The sequence below is a fragment of the Mytilus californianus genome, unplaced genomic scaffold, assembly GCF_021869535.1.
Source record: "Mytilus californianus isolate M0D057914Y unplaced genomic scaffold, xbMytCali1.0.p SCAF_13, whole genome shotgun sequence".
In the NCBI taxonomy this organism is placed as follows: Eukaryota; Metazoa; Mollusca; class Bivalvia; order Mytilida; family Mytilidae; genus Mytilus; species Mytilus californianus.
In genome coordinates, this window is record NW_026262615.1 from 9,744,684 (window position 1) to 9,770,869 (window position 26,186).

The 26,186-nt window shown below is 32.5% G+C and overlaps 1 protein-coding gene across 1 annotated transcript in view; it reads right to left on the reverse strand.

The window, feature by feature from the left end:
• LOC127723848 (uncharacterized) overlaps positions 1–26,186 on the reverse strand; it is a 373,964-nt gene that overhangs the window by 317,301 nt on the left and 30,477 nt on the right. Inside the window, exons 12-23 of the mRNA XM_052230569.1 lie at positions 25,899–25,936; positions 23,992–24,212; positions 22,538–22,701; positions 20,080–20,195; positions 17,691–17,850; positions 17,358–17,432; positions 15,803–16,036; positions 13,698–13,904; positions 12,457–12,616; positions 5,994–6,265; positions 3,609–3,803; positions 597–878 (exon numbers count right to left, since the gene is read on the reverse strand). Of these exons, the coding sequence (XP_052086529.1) occupies positions 597–878; positions 3,609–3,803; positions 5,994–6,265; positions 12,457–12,616; positions 13,698–13,904; positions 15,803–16,036; positions 17,358–17,432; positions 17,691–17,850; positions 20,080–20,195; positions 22,538–22,701; positions 23,992–24,212; positions 25,899–25,936 (2,124 nt within the window). The remainder of the gene's footprint in view (positions 1–596; positions 879–3,608; positions 3,804–5,993; positions 6,266–12,456; positions 12,617–13,697; positions 13,905–15,802; positions 16,037–17,357; positions 17,433–17,690; positions 17,851–20,079; positions 20,196–22,537; positions 22,702–23,991; positions 24,213–25,898; positions 25,937–26,186) is intronic.

Below are 26,186 nucleotides of genomic sequence, written 5' to 3' on the forward strand. Positions count from 1 at the left end.
CAGGCCTCGATAGACGAGTGGCCTTAAGTAGTTCAACTACTCTACCACTAGCCTGCAAATAAAATAATCATTTGAAGTAATAACGCCTCGCTGGTTACACGCTACAATTGGTTGTACCTTAAAATAGAAAAAAAGTAAAGCCACGTTGTTGACTGAATATGCATGGTTACGCATATCAATTTACAATCACAACGCTTGAAATTGATGAAAGTATATCTTGAATACTTTGGGATCTGTCATGGCAAAATAAAAAGTAAAGTAACAAAAATACCGAACTCCAAGAAAAATTAAGAACGGAAAGTCCTTTATCAAATGTTAATGATTTGAAAGCACAGTGCCTGACTTTGTAAGGCATTTCCTCATTAGAAAATAGGGGAATAAAACTGCCTTTATAGCTAGATTAACCTCTGACCTTTTTAAAACATTATATTCTTGTTAATATCTATGCTATTAAAATCCAATTGGTAGTTTTATTAGATTATTTAAGTGCAACACATATGCAGTTCGACTTAAATGTACTAAGCTAAATATACAAGAGTAAGACGGGACATGTTTTTATTCTCCCTGATTTTTATTTGTTTAATTCGGTTACAAACCTTAGCCTCTAGTGACTTCTTGGATTTTAACATATCTAGTAAGTCCAAATTGTCCATTTCCAGTAACATTCCAGTGATCTTTCCAGCCAGGTCTGGATACATATTTAGAATCAGCGGAAACAAACGTTCTCCTAACATCTGTTCTTGTTCCTGGTGAGATGCAGCGGCCAACATAGTTGCTGTTAAAGTCTCTTGACTTTGGTATAAGATCCCGTTTTCTTCGGACGATGTAGCGCTTTCTTTTGCTTGTTGAGAATGCAGTCCAGCGACAACTTCATGTACCTGTTAAATATATATTAGTTCATATGATTTGTATCATGAATGAAATTTTGCCTAAATCACAGAAGTGTAAATATGAAGAAGAAGAAGAAGAAGAAGAAGAAGAAAAAGAAGAAGAAGAAGAAGAAGAAGAAGAAAAAGAAGAAGAAGAAGAAGAAGAAGAAGAAGAAGAAGAAGGATACCAAGGTTACATCTAACTCACAGGTCGAAAATATATTGAGGACGCCATGGCTAAAAAGAAACTAAGAAAGCAAAAACCAGCACTGAATTTTAAAATTCCATCTGGCGGAGTCATCTTTTTTATCCTGATAGCTATTTACATTTACTATAAATTAACATCTTTGATTTTCAATTAGTGAAAAAGATTTAACGTAGAGTAAGACATGAGTTTAAATTCTTGCAATTATTACCCTGCTGCTTTCCTAACTAATTGAATGAATGCTCAGAATTATTTGATGATATATTATTTACAACATTTTCTTTAATTTGGAAAGGTAACTGTAAAGTAACGTTCTATCAAATGTGAAGTGCTATCCTGTATGTTTTAAAGTCTGTTGTTTATGAATTCAACATTGCTTTAAGATTATTGATTACTAATGAAAATTTCTTATCTGCTTATTGGCATGATCAGAAATTTATCTAAGTTACTTAGCTATTTGATATTTTTCTCAACATATTGTATGAAGATTAAAATCGTTTAAAATCAAGATAAAAATAGCAGACTATATAGTAAATACGGCAGCGACATACACTGGAAAGTTGCCTAATTTAAAAGTGCAGTGAGGGCATTATCAAATTCTTTCGAAAACATAAAAACACTTGCTAATTGCGAGAGACTCTGTGTATCTGGTTTGCCCTAGGTAGCTCAGGGTATCAAGTTTTCCCTGAGAATTTCAAATTAACTATGAAAAAAGAACTCGTAGCATCTTATATGGTATGGGGGAAGCTGAAAGTAACTAAATCATAAATAGTATATGATGTATATATTGGCATTTAGTAAGATGTTTACATATCAATGAATCAAGTCAGTCAGGGATTAGGTCGATTACTTTAAAATCTGATCGATTAAATAACAATTACTTTGCTAATTTGATGAAGTCGATTACATTACAATTACACTTTAGTTCAAATGTAATTGATTACCTTAGATTACATTGTATACTGTGGTATTGAAAAAAAACTTTTTCAAACATTTGATCCTCACATAAAAAAGCTAATATGAGTAAAAAATTGTGTTTTTATATATATATATTTAATATAAACGTGTTATTTATAAGAACTTAGAAAAGGAGTAGCGTAATATTTGTATTGTTAGATGACATAATATTATTTGACAAATTTACTTTGAAAGTAAATGTCTCTGTGCTTTCTTTGTTAAAATTATAACATTGTTTTTTGTTGAATATTTTAGCCCAAAACATATTTTCAATTAAGAAAAAGAAATTAACATATAATGATTATTCAATTATCAAGCAGCCTTTTTGTCAGTGTTGACATAATTGACACTTGAATGTGTTTTACAGGTGTTAATCACTACCTCAAATTTTATAACAGACAATAGATGAGCTTTGGTAATTATGATTAGAATAATCAATAAATTTGTATGCAGTTTATTTTTTATCATATACATGATTGTAAAATTCATATTTCTATTCAAACATATTAAGAAAAAAACATGATAAAAAATTACTGAATTTTTGTCACAAAAATTGGGAAAAAACAATTGTTCTGAATTTCATTATCATTAGAAGTCGAACATCAAAGTAAATATAAAGAGCAAAATATGCACTTAACCTTAAAAGTCTGAGACCAAGGGAACAACAAAATGTTTAAAACACAAACATCTTATATCACAAGAACTCACTGTTTTATAAATTTTTCGAAAAACTAAAGATTTTCTTATCCCAGGCAAAGATTACCTTAGCCGTATTTGGCATAACTTTTTTGGAAATTTTGGGTCCTCAGTGCTCTTCAACTTTGTACTTCTTTGGCTTTATAACTATTTTGATCTGAGCGTCACTGATGAGTCTTATGTAGATGAAACGCGCGTCTGGCGTATCAAATTATAAGCCTGGTACCTTTGATAACTATTAAAAAGCCAGACATTTACACCCTTTATCCCTTAAACATAAGTATACTGAAACTGAAATCAATAAATAGTTATAAGGATCAATCACACTGAGCATTAGTATGAGGATTTTTTCATTTATGTTTGTAAAAAAAAATTATATATAAAATTTGTAATCAACAAGCAATCATTTGAATTGTAATCTAAAAGTAATCATGATTACACTTGTTTTTGCTCTGTAATCGATTACATTACGATTACTTGTAATCCAACAGGCATGATAACTGAATATATGTGATAACACTGCAAACTGTAATCGATTACAGCTGATTACGATCATTGACAAACAATATTTCAAAACTGTCAAAAGAAGGTGCACATTGTCCATTGTTATCTGAAAGTTTTACTACAATATAGACACTAGTACATGCAAGTTGTGGAAATCATTAACGATGTTAAAACATGGACATGTAGACACAGGAACTACCAAACATTCTCTTTCACTGTCACTAAGAAGAGGTACACTTATTTTGTTATTAAAGAAGACCGAAACAGTGTAAAAGAGTTATCATTCATCTCCCTGTCTACCTAAATAAATGCAGAGACAAGTAAATAAAAAAAATTATAAACACTATCCGGTGATTGTATTTTGTGCAGCTACAAACCTTGGACTCAAATAACTCCTTGGATTCCATAATCACTAGCAACTCTGAATTGTCTGTTTCCAGTAACATTTCAGTGATTGTTTTAGCCAGGTCTGGGTAAATTTTTTGGATCAGCGAGAACAAAATTCCTCCCAAAATGTGTCTTTGCTCCTGTTGAGGTGTATGAGCCTGCAGTGCATCAACGGCTTCTCGTGCCTGTAAAAGCGTATTAGTTAATCTAGCTATGAATGAAGTGTGGAAGGTAGCAAGACCAGCTGGAATCTGAAGCTGATGCAAACGTTCTTTAGTGTTATTTGTGTATGCAAACACAAATACCTACTTTGGTTAGGCCTTTCATTTGTATTAATACATGCTTGATTATTGAGCAAATTTAATAATTCATACCAAACAAATAATGACGTTGCCGATCAGCTGACAAAAAAATATATTCGTATTTTACTACGGGTGTTTACTCAAAGTGTTTGAAGAATGTCATATTAGAATAAAAAAGATAATATCAATTAGATAGCATAGTCGTCTATAAAAGTCCCCGGCATGAAAAAGGATAATCAATTCAATTGCGAAAGCTAACGGCCTAATTTATAACAAAATAATTGCAATAAACAAACATGACAGACATGAACCAACGACAACCACTGTACTACGGGTTCATGACTTTGGACAGACACATAAAGAATGTTTCGGGTTTAACATATTTGAAAGCGTCAACCCAATTCCCCAAGAACAAACTATACAAAACAGCAAACGAATAACAATGATACATAATTTAGAAAATTCATCCCGTGAAGGTAAATACGAGGTAATTTGAAGATTAATTATTTTAAAGGATATCACAAAAATATTCAAAGTAAAATATAAGGAATCATGTCTTGTTTGCAATAGTTTTGTAGTGCATTAATGAATACTTTCAAATAAGACAGATGACAGAAAAAACTCTATTTGTAATTTTTTGTAATTTCTGTGATCATAAATGTTTTAAATTAAGAGTATTCTGAATTGTTAAAAATAGGCATTTTTCTATACATCAATTTCATTATTTAAGTAAATATGTTAATTGTCTTTTAAGTTGCAAATATGACAATTCCGGAACAGATACGTTGTCATAGATTTATTTCATCCAAAAAGGGTTATCACAAAATATCCTAACGGGTTACTTTTAACAGGTAAACTGTGTATGCACCTTGAAGTTATTAATCGAGCTTTCCCCAATGTAACTTGACTTCTGGCAAACATTAGATTTACAACACTTTCTGTTCAATAGAGACATACTCGACATTTTGCTGATCTTTGGTTGTAATTCACCATTCATAATTTGCATTTAGTCAATAAATGCATTTTGGTCTCGATATGTTACGTGTCTTGGTATTTATACATCCAACATTCATGTATTTAGTTATGCTGTTTCGTTCGTAAGTCTGGTTAGGTATTGAGTTATGTCTTATTGTTTCTGGTTTGAATTCTATTTTTATTGTATGTAAACGTTAAGATAATTAATCATCTAGTTCATTTATATGATTTTTAGTTTAAAAAAACTATATGCACATGATTTATTTGTTTTTACACAGTTTGATTTAGAAGAAAAACCAAATGGTTAAAAAAAATACAAATAATTTCATCAATACTAACACAATTCTCTATCAATATTCTTGCAATGGTTGGAAAATACATGAAATATCACCATTACAAACTAGATCTTTTATTTCTATTTTTCGCAATTTACCTGTGACGTCACTTTAAGTGGCGTTGATACATTCGTGTGACGCACAGTTCAAAGTTCTATTGTGGTTAACTTGTGAACTGTCGTAAGTTAAAGGCAGGTGTCTGTTGTTATTATGTGGTTTACATGTTGTAATGTACTATTATATTATTTATTTATGTATTTCTCTGTCCTGAGTGTCCTTGCGTTTATTTGTACTGTATTCCTGTCACGTAATGTTGTCATTTTAGCGGAATTGTTAACATTGTCATATAAGCGGGAGATTTGGCTAGCCATAAAACCTTGTTCAACCAACCATTGTTTTCTGAAAATGTCCGGTAACAAGTCAGGAATATGGCACTTGTTATCAAATAGTCCGTTTCTATGTATGTTGGCGTTGATTATTGTAACAGTTCAGTGTTTCTGTTGTTCCGTTGTTTTCCTCTTATACATGTTATAGTTGATGTGTTTCCTTCGGTTTTTGGTTTGTGACCGGGAATTGTTTTCTCTCAATAGATTTATGAATTTTGAACAGCAGTATCCTACTGTTGCTTTTTGAATAGTTTTCCAAATGTTATTTAAAAATGTAGTTAATCCTAGGATTTAAACTGCGACAAATATAAAAGAGATAAGTAAAAAAAAAGCATTATCAGGAAGCCGATGATTTTATTCCTAATCTAGCTACAAACCTTTGCCTCTAGTAACTCCCTTGATTCTAACATTTTTGACAACTCTGAATTGTCTCTTTTCAATAACATTCCAGTGATTTCTCCAGCCAGATCTGGATACATTTTTTGAATTAGTAGGAATAAACGCTGTGCTATCATTTGCTTGTGTTCTTGTTCATCTGCGTTGGCCAACATGGTTGCAGGTGTTCCAATGCTGACTTGACCTGGTTGTTTAGCTCTAACGGCTGCATAGGTTGAGGTTCCTATTTGCGGTCCTGGTATATTCTGGAACCCTGAAAAAGAAATATTCTCATACTGGTAAATGATAGCCGTCCGAACAATTTTTCCATAAAAACAACCCGCTTTTAGTTGAAATAAAGATTCTGCTTTTAAATCAAATTAGATGTGAATGCCGGTATATGTATCACGTCAGCACAAGAGGGACTGCGTTAAGACATTGCAAAGATTCAAGGCTAATAATTAAGTACCTAAGACTAATCGATGGCGCTCGAATCTCAAAATCACCCATACAGTTAAACAAACTGTTTCCCTTTAATCACGATTATTTATAACGGATGTTTGCTCTTCTACTTTCTGTACATGTTCCTCTGATTGTTATACAAGTTCACTTGAATTCCCACTGGGTACGACAATAATGTTTGTCCTTTTAGAGAATGCTGTCCCTCTCGTTGATCTGGTTGTTTTATATAATCATGGTAATGTTGGGCTAATATTGATGTCATATAATGGCGTCCTTGTACGATCAAGGGTTTCCTTTCTCGAAGACCCAAGACTCTTTGTGGTAAATGCACATCTTTTGTGTGGGTATCTTATCAATTACTTACTTTGTTGAAGTTCAGGTATAGAGTTAGATGCGGAACTCGTTATCCATAAGACACAAATGCCTTTGCAATCAGTTTCAGAAGGTTCAGAAAAGATCGTACGGATACTTTATGATCATTCAGAAAGAGTTTAAAGCAAAGGAGGAGGTTCTTCTTTTGGTGGACTCCTTCGCCAAATTTATTTTTTAAAAAAACTCGTCTCAATGCAAAGTAAAGGTGTGAAAGACGTTGCTATATTATTCAACGTTCAATCTCTACCGTTAAAGAGTACCTGGCGCGTTCTTACTGAAAAAGTGCAAAACTTTATATCGAACGAAATGTGACATATATTCAAAATCAAAAGTGTAAAAATGAAAGGTTTTAGACCCTAAACAAGCACAGTACGTGCGAGGTAAATAAAATATAATTGTCAAAACGACTTTGCACACACAATAATGTATATATGGCAACTACCGGCAGGGAAAAATAATGGGAGATAATTAATCTGTGAATATGATCCTTTCTGCGTTAGGTCATGTAGCAGGGCGTTGACAAAGCATCTTTTAGGAAGAAAATGCGTGCTAGGGAGAAAAAGTATTACAAAATTACAGAACTCCTATGCATATTCAAAGGCCATAAAAACTAAAAATATCAAACGCTATCAATCAACGGATCAAGCGATTATAACTGCCATATTCCTGAATCGGAACAGTCATTTTTGGAGAAAATGTTGGGTTAAACCTGGTATTATAGCTTGCTAAACCTTCCACGTGTATGACAGTTGTTTATAGTCCCGTTATATATATATCATACATAGATGGTTAATAAGCTACACATAAAAGAGCAATAAAGAGTTAGGAGTGTAGACTCGCATTTTGGCCATGGTCGATTTTTTTAAATATGAATGTTATTGTACAATTTTTAGAATGCTGATGACTTATCAAGTCTTCAAAGTGGGTTTATAGGAACATTATCATTTTTTTTTTTTTTTTTTTGCATTCTTAGAAAGCTCAGAATAGTTTAATAATTTAAGATTATTCATACCACAAATCTATTAATATTTAGAGAGTTTACTTCTAAACGGATAAAGTGGTTTAGAATGCCAATTTTATTGTTTATTGTCCTAAGTAACCATATACTTTTGACACAAAACTGATGTTTGTACTCTATTGGCTTTGGTAAGCATTACACATAAAAATTATCATTTTCATTCTTAAAATTGCCTAATTTTGTGCAATGTTTGCATCTTCATAGATTTTAGTAAGATTTGCAACATTGAAAAACAGAAACAAAAGGTATATTTTTTTAAATGTTATCATAAATTGAGACAGAAATGAGATTTTACACTTTGGCTTGGCAGTTTTCTTTAAATCAATTTTTGTCCCGTTTCAGTTTCAACTGCCAACCTTCATAAATATTTAATTGAGGACCCAATCTTCAAAATTAAAGGGCTATTTTGCTCTTTTAATAAGGCAGAAACCAGAACATTCATTAAAAAGGCGAATTTAAAAAATAATATTAACTATTAAAGGAGCAATACACACAGAGGCGTTTTGTTTTGTATTTTGGCATCGGTGGATTTTTCAAATATGAAAGCTATTGTGCAATTACATTCATTTAAGACGTAGGCCTTTTAATTTTGAAGATTGGGTCAGCAATAAGATATTTATGAAGATTGGTAGTTGAAACTGTAATTATATTTTTGATTTTACTTTTTATTGCTTATCACAGCAAACACTGTATGAACCATTCAACTGTATATTAAGAAATATATTGCCAAACAAAAATGATATAAGGTTTGCGCGCATCAATAAACGAACCCAACCGTTGCGTATTTTTGTTCAAAAATGGAAAACAAAATACTTGCGTTTTGGCTATTTTGTTTTTATTATCAAAGCTATTTTATAGAATAAACAGTTTTTGCAATGTGTAACACTTAAGAGCAGGACAAATGTATCTAAATGTTTTTATAAAATCAGCTGCAACTCATATAAAGCATTTTATGGAGATAATTGAATGAACATACTAAAAAGAAATCCATGATTTTCAATTAAAACAATAACAGTTAATCATTTGCATATAGGTATTTGTTATAATGAAGAGTAACCGCTATTAAGTCACAAGTACAACTTTTATATGGTATCCTATTGAATTAGTATTTAGATTTCTACCTATTATCAAGTCAATAAATTTATAACATTTGTGTACGTAGTAGATCAAGTTAACACAATGGTTTTAAGATATATCTTCTTTGACAATTAAAGGGCTAAGTAATTATTAGACTTTTTGGCGTTCGTTCACTAATAAGCAATTGCTGAGACAACTACATCTTTTCAGTGTTAAATAACGTAACAAGATGAATATTTTTATTCGATCATCATCCGGTCCAGTTTAAAGCAAAGCCATGTACTTTTAATGAAAATATCTTGCAAACATATATATATGTCTAAATATTAGCATCCCTGCTTATCAAAAGATGCACAAACTGTACTAAATTCTTCCATAGATACAAAGATTTCGTGCGCAAGTTTGACTGTGCCTATAGAAAACTTATTTCAAATAGAATAGCACATCCTACATTTGACTGTGATGTTGTTAACCGAGCCCGGAAACTTAGATACGATACGATCATTGCACAAGGTCATGTTTTTCTCTTACTGGTTATGATGTCTTTACACTAAATCCATTGGATGTGTACTGATTGATTTTAGTCTTTAGATACATGATTTTTCGTATAAGCTGTAATTGGGTTTGAACTAGTTGTCAGTAACTGTGAGTACTCTCAGATCTGTACTAGTGTGTTTTTGTTGTTAGGGATGAAGAATGGATATATACCCAGCCATGTCCTGTCTGTGATTTTGTTTGATATTTTTTTTTTGTATCGATCTGATGAGTTAAGCCTTTTTCAACTGTTTTTATATTTTGTTCTTGTGTTGTGCTAACGTACCACAGTCCAAGTTTAGGGGGTTGAGTGTTCACAAAAAGGTTAAACCCCGCCACATTCTTTATGTGCTTGTCCCAAGTCAGCAGCCTATAGTTCGGTGGTTGTCGTTGGTTCATGTGTGTCATATTTGTTTTCATAAATTATTTTGTTATAAATTAGGCCGTTCGTTTTTCTCAATTGAATTGTTTCATATTTTTCATGCTGGGGGCTTTTACAGTGGACTTTATGGTATGGGATTTCTCATTGTTGAAGGCCATACAATTGCCTATAATTGCACTTCATTTGAACTGTGATGGATAGTTGTCTAACTGGCAATCTCCTTTCTTTTTATATATATCGTTATAAGGTCGAAACTTTTCCTTTCAGTTTATCTATATGTATCAATCATCTAAAAGTTTGATAGGAAAAATCATCAAAGAAACTAGGCTTATAATTTTGTACGCCAGTCGCGTGCTTTGTCTAGAAGACTCATCAATGAAACTCGAATTAAAAGGTGAATAAGGCCAAAAAAAGTACAAAGTTGAAGAGCATTGAAGGTCAGATATCATATTACTAAATACACCCTACATGGGTAAAATGGGACCTATTACCAAAAAAAGAAAACTCTGCTTATGAACAAATACCTTTTGAAGAACAAAGGATGAACTTCTCTGACGAATAGAAATTACCAGATTAAATCTGATCTTGTCAACAAGGAGTGCTTGCTCAAATTATTTTTCATAAAACAAGACAGTATTTAAGTCTCAAATGTTTTAAACATGCATTATAAATGAAAAAAATCATATGAGTTTGTCGTGTGGTCATTTTAGACATTAAATGTTATTGAGATCAAATTGACCGTTTTCAGATTTGAACGTAGTAACTTATGTTAAAGTTTATTTAATATATCTTTTCTTTGATATAATCAGAATTTGTTTTTTTTTAAAACCTTCTTGTCTTTTTTTTTATTATTTATTTAACCGCTTCGATGATCTCGTGGTAGCGTGTTCGTCTCGACTGTGGGAGGTCGTGGGTTCCAACCTTGGCCGGCTCAAACCAAAAACTTTAAAATTGGTATTTGCTGATCTCCGCTAAGCACGCGACATTTAGGAATAAGAGCAAAGTCTAATCTGCTCGGAGTCAATATAATTTTTCCTGGTAGGGTGCCAAGGTGACACATTTTCCTGTTACCTTGTGCTCTAACACGTTAAAAATCCGGCTCACTCTGAATATGCATATTAATTTGCCGCTGGATGTGAAGAGGTTATCCATCATCATATTTTATATTTAAATCGATCATATCTTACATAATAGACTAATATAACATTGGTTTAAAATGTTTACAAAATGGAAAAGTTTTATGTAATTAGAACATCAGTTCGTCGTATTTGAAGTATATGAATTACAACCGTTTGAGAAGAAGGCGAGTTGCTGTCATTGCACGTGTTTGTAAACAACATGAGTTTAGTTGTTTAGTCATCGGAATCTCAATAGTTTAAGCAGTGACTTTTTGATCCTTTTTGGTTTATAGCTCTTCACATTTTTAATAAGCTTTGGATTTACAAATATTTTGGCCTCGAGCATCACTGAAGAGACATTGACTGTCGAAATGCGCATCTGGTGCAGAAAAATTGGCACCGTTTATGTTATTACTATCACTGGGTCGATGCCTCTGCTGGTGGACTGATAGTCCCTGAGGGTATCACCAGCCCAGTGGCCAGTACTTTGGTACTGGCATGAAAATACGGATTTTGTGTTATAAAAATTTGGTGTTACAGAATTTTGGAACTTATTTAAAATTAAGGAATGAATCTCCCTCATGCACAGCTCTGATCCCTTGACAAGCTTTGGCTATACTTTTTGGTTTATAGCTCTTCATATGTTTAATAAGCTTTGGATGATTTTCAAATAGTTTGGCCTTGCGCATCACTGAAGAGACATTGATTGTCGAAATGCGTATCTGGTGCAGAAAAATTTGTACCGTTTTTGTTATTAAATAAGGATTGAAGTGGATTGTTGGTCGGGATAACGCCTCAAAACATCAAATCCAAAGCCCTAATATTAAATAAGAAGGAACTGTCCATCCTTAAATTCTTAGTATTGAAAAAACCTTTGAAAATTAACACGAATTAACACGGAATCATAGCGAAAATTAAAGCATGGTCATATCTAGTGTTTTATTAAAACATATATTGATAATGACATACCTTGCAACACTTTTGAAATGGTAAGCAATTTCCTTTAGAAATGTAAATGTAACAAGCACTTCAATCATCTCATGTTATATTCTATAAAATTTAATTAAACATCTGTAAACATACATATGTGCCTTTTTCTATTTTGAATATTTCTCGGTTGTATTGATAACGATCTTAATAACTTCATAGTATACTTGTATAGATACTTGCGTGTGTATCTGATGTGCCCAATGCTTTGTATTATTCTATTGTTATGTATTGATATTAAAAGCTTATTTGTTTTGTACATGTATTATTATGGATAAATTCAAGTTGGCTTTATTTAATTTCTTTTAATTTCTACATTTTGGGAAATGTTTTTTATTACCTTTTCTCTAAACTTAACTATCGTCCATATTTTCATTATGGAAAAACAATTATTGATAAAATGTTTTTCTTTGTAATCGTACATGCTGTACTGGTACCACTATGTATAAAAAGTTGCATGGGACAATTACACATCAACTAAACAAAGATAAAAAGTGAAATACTCGTTCTACTACCTGGTGGAGGCTGTCTTAGCAGTGCTTGCCATCTTGGGATTTGGCTCGAATCCGGCACAGGTATTGGTAAATGATAGTTCCTTTGTCCCTGTGTCATGGTAGGAAGCAAATATCCCGGCCCAGCTGGTGGGAACATCTGACTCATTTTACAATTCGGTCCCTAAAGATTGACAGATACCATAAGAGCCATCAATAACAGACAATTAGAGAGCAATATTTTATGTGCCAACCTAATGATAGGAACCCATCTTGTTCAATGTTGTTGTGTTGGGGTTTTTTTTTCAGTCTGTCAAAATAGGATTTTGATGAAAGAATCTGTATTCGTCTTATAGAATTTATGCAAAGCTTGTAACCATTGTCGCCTTATGATTCAGTAAATCAAAACACCGACATAATAGAGATTGTTAGCATTAAAGCATATAACTTCCATACAAGTGTGTGGTTTAAAAAAAGTGAGGCGAAAGATACCAAAGGGACATTCAAACTCATAAGTTGAAAATTAATTGACAACACCATGGCTAAAAAAGAAAGAGACCAACAGCGAAACAATAGTACACAAAACACAACTTACAATATAGGACTGAGCAACACGAAACCCAACAAAAACTGGGATGATCTCAGGTTCTCCGGAAGGGTTAGCAGATTTAGCTCCACATTTGGCACGCGTCTAGTTGCTCATGTTAGTACAAACCCGGCAATAAGTCTAATTCGATAGGTCACATTCGGGAAAAGGAAACGGGATTGTAGTAATGACATAAGGATTATATCCGCTATCAACTATGAACTGGATATTCCATAGCGGTCAACCAACTCGTGATGGCGTCCGTAACATTTACGAAGTGCTGATTTCAACTTCACCACTTTTAAGGTATCTATAAAACCAAATTTTTATCCATCATTGTCTTCGGAAAATGTCTGTACCAAGTCAGGAATACTACAGTTGTTTATATTCGTTCCATTTGTTGAATTCGTTGAGCGTTTATTTTATCGGGTTTATGGACTCCCCGTTTTCGAATTTACCATTGCAGTGCGGTATTATTGTTAATACTGTTATATGTATCTCTATATGACGACGACGACGACGAGGGTGGTTTTAATGACCTGGACTACCCATGAGTGTCTTGCACGGTCGGAATCAATTTTTTTTCAAATTTACAAACTCTTCCTGACCATCAGAACTGTTTCTATTTCAAAATATTGGTTTAAGAAGATTGCTTATTTTGTGCTGTCTAATATCTTACCTGCATTCTGATACTTGCATTGTTTTGCAGATACTGTGTTGCAAGGATAGCCTTACGTACGTCTTTACGTTGTGCTAGGCAGACATACAAAGCTTTATCTCCCAGGACAATACCATTCATTTCTGTGACAGCTTTGTTAGCCTCCTCGGGAGAGCTAAAACACACAAAACCAAATTCTTTGGATCTGCCATTTTCCGTCGTCATCACCTTAAATGAAATATTTAGGTGTAAGATGTTTATCGGTGTTCAAATCCCAGAAATCGATTTAAAAGGCACAAATTGATGGTAAAACACAAAACAAGAGTTTAGCTAGATGAACTGAATTTACATTTTACGTTATTTTTGTGCAAACGCAAGACAAAATGGACAGGGAGGGGAACAGAGAATGGAGTGTAGTATTCGTAGGGTTAGTTTTAGGTCATCGGATAGACCATCTAGAGAGGTCCGAAGAACTACCCAGAAATCATCCTCTTCCGGTAATGAACTAATGGCTATACAGACGACATATTCTACTGAAGAGCAATCCGGCCGTTCCTGACTGCAGGAACGACCATCCAAGGTATTTATCGGTATTAGGTTAATATCGGCAATCACAACATTGGCGCTGCGAGCAGGGTTGCATCTGAATGCGAGCTGAATGCACATGTCAGAATTGGAGCACTGCTCTGACTCAATCTCTGCTCTAACCTTCACCAACACACTCGGTTCTCTGTTCCCCTCCCTGTCCCTGGCACCTACCCCTGGGCCCACTATAGCTACCTCCGCTACTCTGGCTTGGGGTACAACCATATGACACTTCATGACAGTGAAAGCTAAAGGTTTTCGCAAAACCAATGAACACTCTACAACAAGAGCTCTTCAATTAAAGACGAATTTTACAAGAATTCAAAAATTGATGTAATGTATGCGTTCATTGACCCAATTGCTCTATTTTGATAAGTTAAAAAAAACTCTTACCATGAGTACAATTCTTAAATATGATTTCTTAACTATTTAATTCATCTGTAGTTAGATATAAATAAAAATCGGATGTGAATATTTGTATACTCAAAAACTCAAACAAATTGTTATTAAAAGGTACACTTCGTGAACATATACAACGCAAAAGCAGTGCACTCATTACTAAAACACATTTAGTAAAAGCTTCCTTAGAATCTTCAATTTATTTCTTGACTGTAAATTTCGTATTCAGTTTGTTTACTCCCAATCCTCTACCTAACATGAGAGAGTTGTGTCACAACACAGCAAAAAACAACGAAACTATAAAAGTCATTCGAAAAGGACTTTAACTTATCTAATCACTTCAAAGCACACAAACATATAACAAGAACACTTTTGACACAAAAACTGATCTGAAAGTACTGCTAGTTACTGAAAGCGAGTTCAGAGCCAATAAAACATAATAAAAAAAATGTATCAAAAACTTACATATGGATCAAAACACATTCAACATTCAAGTAGACATTAAAAACAATAAGTTCAATCAGTAAGTAAATTCAACTCGTACTGAATATTCATGCTACATTAACCGCAGAACTATAAGCAGTATTCCATGATTCAGCAAATAATTAGATTTAAAAAAAATAAAAAATTACCCTATATAAAGGTAATGCGTCCGTCGGGCTTTTCTTAATTAAAAATGAGAGCCAGAAGTTACAAAAAGGGTTAAGAAAAAATCCGGTAGTCTATTATGTCTGTTTGTTTTGTTCACACATCGTTGTCAATATGATGGAATTTAATGGGACTGTCATATACATGACAGATTTAGCTAGCTATCAGGAATATGACAGTTGTCATCCATTCGTTTGATGCGTTTGAGCTTTTGATTTTGCCATTTTCGTACGGACTTTCCGTTTAGAATTTTCCTCAGAGTTCGTTTTTTTTTGTTATTTTACTTCTTAATAAACATTTATGTTGAAAGCAACCTTATATAACCTCCTGGATATATATATAATGAGTATATACAATTGTAAACACACTTTTAATTTAAAGATAAAAATGGCAATAAATCGAAGTGAGGGTTTGCGGAAATAAGACAGCAATCAATAATACTTCCGACTAACTTAAAAAAGAGTATGAAAACAACTGCTTCAATTTATGTTTACCTTAGCACTTGTTATCGTACCAAATTTAGAAAATTCGTTTCTTAATCTTTTATCATTAATGCTTCTGTCTATGTTTTTCACATAAACATTGAGACCCTCATACTGCATATTTTTATTTTTTCTGATTTCTTCATTTGTGTCAATCAGTTCAGCTTGTCTCTCTGATTTGTTCTGTGCTCTACCCACATACAGGGTTTTCCCGTCGATAATTATACCGTTCAGTTCTTCCACAGCCTATTAAAAGATACAGTAACTGAATGCATAAAAAAGAAATGCAAGGCAGATGTTGGGCTTACTGAAATCAGAAACATGCATTTTTTTCTAGAAACTCTATGAATTGATAGAACAGAAATCCACCCAAGTTAGAACATATTCGTGCAATATTTAAGGGGATTTTAATTACAACAATTTTTTTTTTATTTGGATATTGTTTTCTTTTATATAAAATGATTGGTGATTTTTTTTTTTTTTTTTTTGTATATAACAGTAAAAGAAAACAATGATTGAATACGTTTTATCATGTTTTGATAATAAAAAAAAAGAGTTAAACAAATATAACGGGTACCAGACTTAAAAAATAGTAAGTTCATTTCATCTGCATTTGCGCGAATCAAAACGATTTGCTAACCAATCCAATTACTACGTTGGAGAGCATTGAATCCATAACATTTTTTAGATTATATGTGTAAATATTTCATTCGTTTGATGTGTTTGAGCTTTTGATTTTGCCATTTAATTACGGACTTCCCGTTCTGAATTTTCCTCGGAGTTCGGTATTTTTGTTATTTTTCTTTTCAATATGGCCATCTATGTCTGATGGTAGTGTTTCGAATACTTTCAAAATCGAACACAAGAGTGCACAAAACAACGGATGTATGTTTGTATGAACTAACACAGAGGTGGTGAGAATAAAAGATAATATTGTTTGGTTTTTTTTATATTATACTCGGTCACACAATGATTATATTTGCCGTATTAACAACAATAACATTGACGCTGCCATCGTTACTGCATCGGACGCGCTTTTCCGGTTGAACTTAACTAATCTAATGGTAATTTTTTTTTTATTCTTATCTTTCGTTTTTGCGATAGTGCTTTGTCTATATGCCTTTTTGATTTTCTTTGTTGACATATATGTTTGTTTTTATAATGATTAAGATAATAATACAATGTTGACTGCTGTTCTCCTATTTTTGACATTTTTACCTATTATGTCTGATTGTTTTGTTCACACATCGTTGTCAATATAATGGAATTTTATGCAACCGTCATACAAGCGAGAGGTTTAGCTAGCTATAAAACCAGGTTTAATTCATCATTTTCTACATAAGAAAATGCCTGTACCAAGTCAGAGATATGACCGCTGTTATCCATTCGTTTGATGTGTTTGAGCTTTTGATTTTGCTATTTGATTAGGGACCTTTCGTTTTGAATTTTCCTCGGAGTTCGGTTTTTTTGTTATTTTACTTTTTATTAAGTAAAAAGATTTGTTTTTGGTATTAGCTGGTTAAGAATGTGTATGTGTTATTATGGCTTTTTATTGAAAAGAGCTTACCTTTTCAGCGTCTTCTGAATTTTGATAGCAAACAAACCCAAACCCTCGACTTTCGCCCCTGATATCAGTCATTATCTAGTAAAAAATAAACATAAGACAAAAATTAATGAAATAAAAACACCAAACAGTATAACGTAATTAAACACAAGTTAAGCTCTTTAATTTGATTTGGCCTTTCCAAGTAATATATTTCGAGTGCCACTGATGGGTCTTATGTAGACGAAACGCGCGTCAGGCGTACAAACTTATAAGCCTTCAATTTTTTTTAGTTTTTAGCTAGTGCTTCTAGCAGTTGCTCTCAATAGCTTAGTTGCATTCAAAATATCAACAAACCTTTAAACTGGTAATTTTACCATGCGGCTCAAACATTTCTTTTAACTCTTCTTCTGACATCTTAAAGCCGAAATTCTTTATATAAACATTGTTAAATTTCTTTGTCTTGTCAGCCAGGATTTCAGTGATATCGTCTTCGTTCATTTCTCGACTAACATAGCTAAAAATAGAAATCTGTGATGTTTAACGTTAAAAATAATTCATGACATTTAAAAGCTTAATCCGGTTAATTGATGAGATTGGGGTTTTTTTTACACAAAAATAATCGCTCTACAGACCAATTCTTCATGTTTGTAATTGCAGGTGCCTAGCACTCACGATGTTTTAAACGATTAAGGCATACTCTGATGCGGAAGTGAATGTAAACACATCCATAAAAACGTGCACTGTTTATAATGATAATTTTATGGATTAAATTCCCACTTTTTGAATTTACCTTGGAGCTCGGTATTTTTGTAAATTCTTTTCTTAAGATCGTTTTAAAAACGTCCCTTGCCTTATATATAGTTCTCCAACCATTTTAACAGAATTTTCAATATGGTAAGTGGTACATCAGATGTCAATATAGTTATAAAACAACTCACTCTGACAAACAATCGTTGAAACTGAAGAATATCAGGACACTTGACAGGATTTTTGTAAAGTTTGATGGGAGTTTTATTAGCGTGTGTATAGGAACGTATTGTGCCTGTCTTGTTGTTAGCTTTTTTTTTGTACTCGGAACACGTTTGAACAAAAGAAAAATATTTAATCATTAAGTTCATTTGTTGAATTCTCGTATCAAATATGAAAAGGTTATTAGTTTATCAGTATTTTCAACACCAAAATCGAGTCTCCATGAAATAAGATGAGATAAAATTGTTATGCCAAAATTAAGAGTCTCCATACACATGATACAGATGAGCTGAAATTGTAATGCCAAAAACCTAGAAAAAATAAATAAAGCAAATCAGTAGAGATTTACATCGGAATCTGAGAGGAATAAGAAACTTATTTTGTTAATCTTGAATATTAATACTGTTATCCTGTGGAGCCATCTAAAGTTCTTTAGTTGATCATTTTTTACTAGTAAATGAATATTAAGTATCATCGAAAATAGATTATTCATTTATGTTCAGTCTTTTAGTCAATTTTTAGACTTATCCACTGCGGTATCTTCAGCACTGCTCAGACAATTCGTTTGCAGTCTATTCCAAACTGTTCAAAATATTTTCAAATATTTCAGAAGGATGTTGATGTGTACAGGTAAATATCAAATACTGATCAGCCTGAACATAGATTGCACATATTAATTGACTGAAAGCGAATTGTAGGAACATTACTGAATGTACCGCAGTGTATAAGTCTGAAAATTGACTGAAAGAATGAAAAAGACAAAACAATTTATTGTTCAGTCTTTTAAGAGCTGTTCAGATCCATGTGTCGCTAACCTGTATCTTCAACAATGGTAACCGTTTAGTAAATATAATCAGTGAAGCAGTATAACTCTATTCAGATTTGACTGACAATTTCAGTCATGTTGACATATTTGTCGATAGTTTTTTCTTTTTAAAGTTTCTATTTATCTATTATAGTTTTTTAAGATAATAGGAAAAAAGTGGAAAATAAATATTAAAATTTATCATTCAAGGGCAATAGCTCCAATAACGAGTCTTGCTAATCATTTATGCAAAAATAAATTTCTATATATCTATTACAGTTTTTAATATTATTGGCAAAAAATGGAAAAAAAATCGTCGTTATAGGGCAATAACTTCAATATGGAGTCGACTAACAATTTCTGTCAAATTGACTTATTTGTAGATATTGTCTTGCTGATATTTTTTTTTCTTTTTGAAGTTTCTATCTATCTATTATTGTTTTTACGATATAAGTAAAAATTCGTCATTTAAGGACATTCACTCCTATTAGAAGTCTTTTGACAATATAGAAGTAAATGAACAATAGGTAGAGCTCAACATCCTGAACATTTTTACCCCTGGCAGATTTTTCTCTATTCATAGTTGTATACAAAATAATAGACAAAACTTGCATTTTACCCCTATATTCTATTATCAGCCATGTCGGCCATCTTGTTCGGCAAGCAGGGTCACTGAACATATTTTTGAACTAGATATCCTAACGATGATTGTGTTCAAGTTTTGTAAAATTTGGCCAAGTAGTTTAAGCCAAAAACGATTTATGACTTTTGAATACCGGTATACTACTGTTGCCTATATTTAAGAGGAGAGGATTTTTGTAAAAGTTAACGATGGAGGCGGACGACACCTGACGTCAAGTGATGAGAAAAGCTCACTTGGCCTTTCGGCCAGGTGAGCTAAATATTGGTTACTAGTGTTTGCTTATATAAATATCGAGCAAAAGGGCAATGGTAACAAAATAAACTTACACCCGCTTTCCATTCAATAAAATGCCATTGACTTTGTATATTGCATTTCTGGCTGCTTCCTCAGTTTCAAAAAGAACAAATCCGTAGCCCCAGGAACCATGATCATCACAAATAACCTTCAAAGAAGATTGAATATGCTAGGTTGTAACAAATAAATGCCAAAATTGCATTTTGTTTTTTGCAAGTCCCTCAACTGTTGAAAGCTTAATGATATGATGCCAAAAACATTGCGCTCACAGTCTTGAACAGAAATGTCAAATTACATTTATAGAACATGCGTGCATATATATGCAATAATAGTTATTGTCAATGTCAAGAGTATCAGGATGTATTCTGAGTGTGACAACTACTAAGTATTTGTCAACTTAAAACACAATCCCCAATTATGTATATCAAATAACTAAATATTGCACATCATGCAACAAACATGAAAAAATAAAATGCCAAGATACTTTAAAAAAAAACCTGAAAATTCCATTTCACTAATAATATGTAATTGTGTATCTTTCAGTAGATACATATGTAATCAAATTTTAAAAAAGATCTCAACATAAAACAAGGCCTAAGCTGTGAAAAATAAATAGTATAATGGGTGCGAAAAGCATTTTTAAGCCTAAGTTGTACCATTAGAGACATACAAACCATCTGTGGTAACATTACATAAATATTTCAAATAATGAACATAAATTGACCATGCTGACCTGATATATAAAATTCCTCATTAAATGCATGCGCCTGCAGCTAATCAAAGGTAAACATAGAAAGGACTAAATCATCATAAATGTGGATTTATTTAGGTGAAATGGGTGTAGAATTGTAGATTGGTCAAGTTATGATGCATTGCTTAGAGAAGATGAACAGGGAATGAAGCAGAAAATATTGTATTATGATGAGATATCATCTACACTCTTTTGCAAATACATTTGAAAGCTACAAAGCAAAGATCTGGCTCAGTTCAAATTGTGTTTCCTCTGTCTTTTATTTATACTACATCAGATTTTAGGATGCTTACACTGGAGACATGTCATTCAAGACAAATCTTTACATGCTAACAGATCACAATAATTTATAACTGGACTTCCAAAGAGGAATGCAATGATTTAAGGATATGATTGGCAGATTTATATACATTTTATTATATGGATAATGCGCTGAATTCATAATATCTGTGTAAGTTTAATGAATATACTCGTTTTGTAATCTTGTGTACTGAAACAACATTCTTGAGGCATGAAAAGGGAAAAAAATCACAAATAGATAACAGATTTTATTTATTTCAATGACAGGTTGACTGCGTTTTAGTCTGAGACAAATTTGACATAATTCTGAGATATTTTGGTCAAGAGCAGAGAAGTTTTAGGGAAAATAATAGGGAGTCCTTGCGCAGTCCTGTCAAATTGTGATGTGGAATGACATTTTGCTCCTGTGTAGTCAACGAATGGTATCGTCATGTGACCATTCCATTCATGTTTTGCATATCCAATTAAGTTTACCAGTATAAACCAGTCTCATTTATTTTTCCCAGGTAAGCCAGGCCTGTGTCAATTCGTCCCGACCTGACTACCTGTCAATTGCAGTTGAAAAAAAGGCTTTTCCGAAGACTGAAAATAAATGGCTTTAAATTCTTTTTCAACGATATATTACTGTGACTTTTTATGTTTTTCATAGAATTAAAAACTTATGATATCATGTATACCAATCGTGAAAAGTTTGGTTTCTGAAAATTTCACAAATTCATGATTTCCTACCGGGTCGTCCTTCGCGGGGATTTATTTTTCTGTGTAGCGACATTGATTGATTATTTTTTTTAATTATCTTCACTAGATTCTCGGATAATAAATCCGGGGTCTTTAACAGAGTAATCAGGGATTTGCCTCCGGTTGTATACTATTCTTATCGAATGGTAGATATGATATATCTCGTCTAACTATCAAACATTGCTAAATTATCGCCATAAACATTCAGATAAATTCGCCCAGCCTATATATAGAATAAGATGAAACAAGAAAAGACATATAAAGATCACATGATTAAAATCCAGTACACGAGACGCACGTTTCATTTACATACTACTAAATAGTAACAACACCACAATTAGAAAATTTCAGAACATTGAAAACTAAAATTCTAAAACGTTGTTCCAAACCATTTATGCTTGTATAAGACAAGGTACCAGTAGTAGTAGTTATAGTAGTAGTAGTAGTAGTAGTAGTAGTAATAATAATAGTAGTAGTAGTAGTAGTAGTAGTAGTAGTAGTAGTAGAAGTAGACATATAAACATGGTCGAAGTCTTATATAAAAGTATAAATAGACAAACTATTTCTTTATGATTAAATTAGAAAGACCCATCTGTCATTCTATTGATTAATTGTGCAACCATTATGTACAGCATGAAACCGTGAGAAGAAAGCAGATATGCGGGGCTGTGTACTAAATCTAACAATAATTATAATGTTACCTTACAGGATAAAATATTCCCAAAAGCAGAAAACATATCATTTAATGCCTTGGTATCCATGCTTTTGTCAAGATTCTTAATGAATACGTTGCCATCCCCTACTGACCACATGATTCTGATTGGTTGATCTTTGATGCTATCCATTGTCCCATGAGCTCTTTCAGCTACAGTATATATATTTATATATATATATATATACAAGTCTAAATTGAAAACAACGTTCAAACCTATGATTGCGTTGGATAAAAACCGCAATTTTTAAACGTGTGCATGCAAAACAAATTTCTTGGTAGAGGGGTCTAAATACAGCACAAACAACATTTTCCAAAAGACCAAATGGGTGAAAAAGTATATTTCATCGAAAAATATATATATATTTACATAATAGGACAACTCTATACATTTTGTTGGCGATGTCGACCACGCTAACGGCCTTCCCCGTTTTAATAGAGGAATATGTTTGGCCAACAATATTTCTTATTCTGTACACACACATACCGTTACTAACATTATACAGATCAAGAATTCTTCCTCTTATTTGTCATATAGATTTAAGAAAACTAATTCTATAAAGTTTGTATATACAGCTTACAATATGAAAAAAAGAATAAGGAGTTGTTGTTTAATGTGTTACAATCGAATAGATGTTTTGTAGATAAATTATAGTAAAGTTCAAAAGCTGCACAACAGCAATTCCAAAACATTCTCTCAAACAATTTGGTCATCAGGTGCATTCAATGTGAGCTGGAAATTTTTATATCAATATCGTAGTTTTTATTTAGATCATTCAAGAACACTTTGTATTTTCCTTGCAATTTTTAAAGTTCCTGCTTTCTATAACAGTCATGTATAGAACTTCATACTCATACCTGATTTTAGGTTCCGTTATTTGTGTTCCTGTGTGACGTTGGTATTTTTTACTTTTGCTTTTTGTTCATGGTGTTTCCTATCTTCCAGTTTATCTATTTCAATTCCTCCCTTTCGTATCTCTCCGTTTTTGTTTTGTTGTTGTTTTTTTTTTTTGGCAACTTTGATTATGTATTAGATTTAAGGAAATTATATGTTTTAAATGAAATTCGTTTAAAAAATTTCAGTAATATGAAACGTTTTTATACATGTTTGCATTCTACATTCAATCGAATTAATTTCTTTCATGTCTGAAACAGTGCAAAATAAGAAATGAGTCGTCGCAATGTAAAGTATTCATGTCTAAAAAGTGATGGATTCGTAAATGCATGCCAATTAAAGTAAGATAATGGTTGCAATGCTGATGACAAGTGTTCGTTTAAATATCAAACCCCAGCTGGTCAAAACAGAACACAATCAAAGCAGTCTGAAATCATATGTTGCAACCTTAGTGAGGCACAAATACATTCTTAGCAAATTCAAACTTTAAAGGAAACATTAATCATTCAAAGCATACAATACTAAGCACTACACTCTGAAACACTTACCATCTTCTTCTCTTTCAAATGTGACAAAAGCATAACCAAGCGAACTTTCTGTGATCTTATCTCTATATACTTGGACCCTACTGATTGGTCCTGCTGTTGAAAATGCATCCAGCAATTCAGCGTCGGTGACATCTGGATGTAGATCTCCTACATACAAGGACGTCCTCGGGTCACTTGTACCAGTTGTATTAACAGTCGTCATTTTCAGACGCTGTTTCTTTCTAGAATAAATAAGTTGATATCGTATTTGTAGCAAACTACCACTTTAGTAGTAAAGATATGAAAAAAATATTTGTTCTATTTTGTATCGTAAGCGTGTGCTTTAACATATCTTTTGTGTCGCATCAGACTCAGATCAGTTTTGATATTCAATATATTGAGAATTGTGCCTGCTACCACCAAGTCATGTTTAAAGCAGGTTTATTTAAGTAGGCCAATATCCGAACGACAGAGTTGAATAAAACAAAATCTTTTGATTGGCAACTTTGATTTCTTCTTTTTCTTTACCGTAATTGTTGATTCGAAAAGCCTTGGGTATAGAGATGAGGAAATCCATGTTTAGTATTTTTAGACAACTTTTTTGTAAAAATTTGTTTAACTTCACAATTCTTTATAATTATCATTCTCAATGACTTTCAAATACAAAGCAAAATATTTTAAAAATTCAAAACCTCATACGAACGTTGAAAAGCTGGTAAAAAATGAAAATGCAGCAGAAATAATGACATATAACAGAAGAAAACTGAATAACTGTTCAAACTGTATGTTGAAAATGAGTTTTTGCCTAAAATAAAGAAAGATTTATTAATGTACAGATAGCCACTTTAGCCATATCACAACTATATTTACTTATATTTCTTTAGTACATGTAGGTGGCTGATGTTTCAAAACAAGAATCACATTTATATTTAGAAACAAAACCATGTCATTGCCAATATTTCATAATCTCGACATGATGGATCGAATTGTCATGTCATCTCACAAGGTATTAATAAATAGGTACACATTATCATGACTCGGTGACTGCCAGTCCATACATTTGTATTGCTCTGTATTGACAGATACTGCGCGCATAAACTAGTTACAGTTTAAAAATTTATTTATTTCATAGGCACACATTCTTCGCTCCAGATTATGTAGCTATCATGAGATCACAAAGGAAGGAAGTGGTGATACAAAACAATAAATGAATTTACAGTTTTCCAGCCGATCAGTAGTTATGTTTCTTTGGTAGGTACCTACATAATTTTGAGCACGGATCTTTTTCCCTTTTACTTTTAGGAATGGTTTAAAATTTTTAAAAAAATAGTGCTTAACATAAAACTTTTCCCCTTAGTACCATCTGCTGTACCTGCTTACTAATTAAATCAAATAAAGCTACAGAATTAGTTTAAAGAAAACACACAAATCATATTCACATTTCTATAGAGAATATGCGTAAACGTTGATTCAGGTCAGTTGTGGTCAGTCACAAATCCAGAAAAACATCAGGCGGGATATTCCTTCCATGTCAAAAAACACATTTTTTATCATCGACATATTCACATTTGAAGTCAATTGGTGTATATATATATATATTATTGCAGGTCAGCCATTACAAGCTAATCATGGCCCATAAAAACCTTTAAATGGTTGATCCCCAATGTGTCGGCAAAGGCTCTTTGTTTAAAGCATAGGATTTAGTATCAATGGCAAAATGCTTACACTTCCGGGGCACCCGAGATAACCTCCAGTTTTTAATGGGGTTCGTGTGGCTCAGTCCCCAGTTTTTTTGGGGTTTTTTTGTTGTGTTTTGCATATTGTTGTTTGCCTTTTTGGTCTTTTACTGTGTTTGTCATGGCGTTGTCAGATTATTTTCCACTAATGAGTTTGAATGTCCATTTGGTATCATTCGCCCTCTCGTTTACTTCCTGTGGAAACAAAAACAATGTTTGTATCCACCCAGCTATTAATATAAGTATGTTTGCAATTGAAAAATACCTCTGCTTCAAGACTTTTTTTTAGGAATATAACAGATTCTGATTAGTTAATTTTGCTTATTTAAACTGCAATGGTTTATACGTTACAGTTATAGGAAAACATCAGTACCAAGTCAAGAATATGTCAGTTGTTTTTCACTTGTTCCGTGGATTGATAGCGTTTGATTTTGTCAGTTTTATGGACTTTCCTTTTTGAATTTGACTTGGAGTACGGTA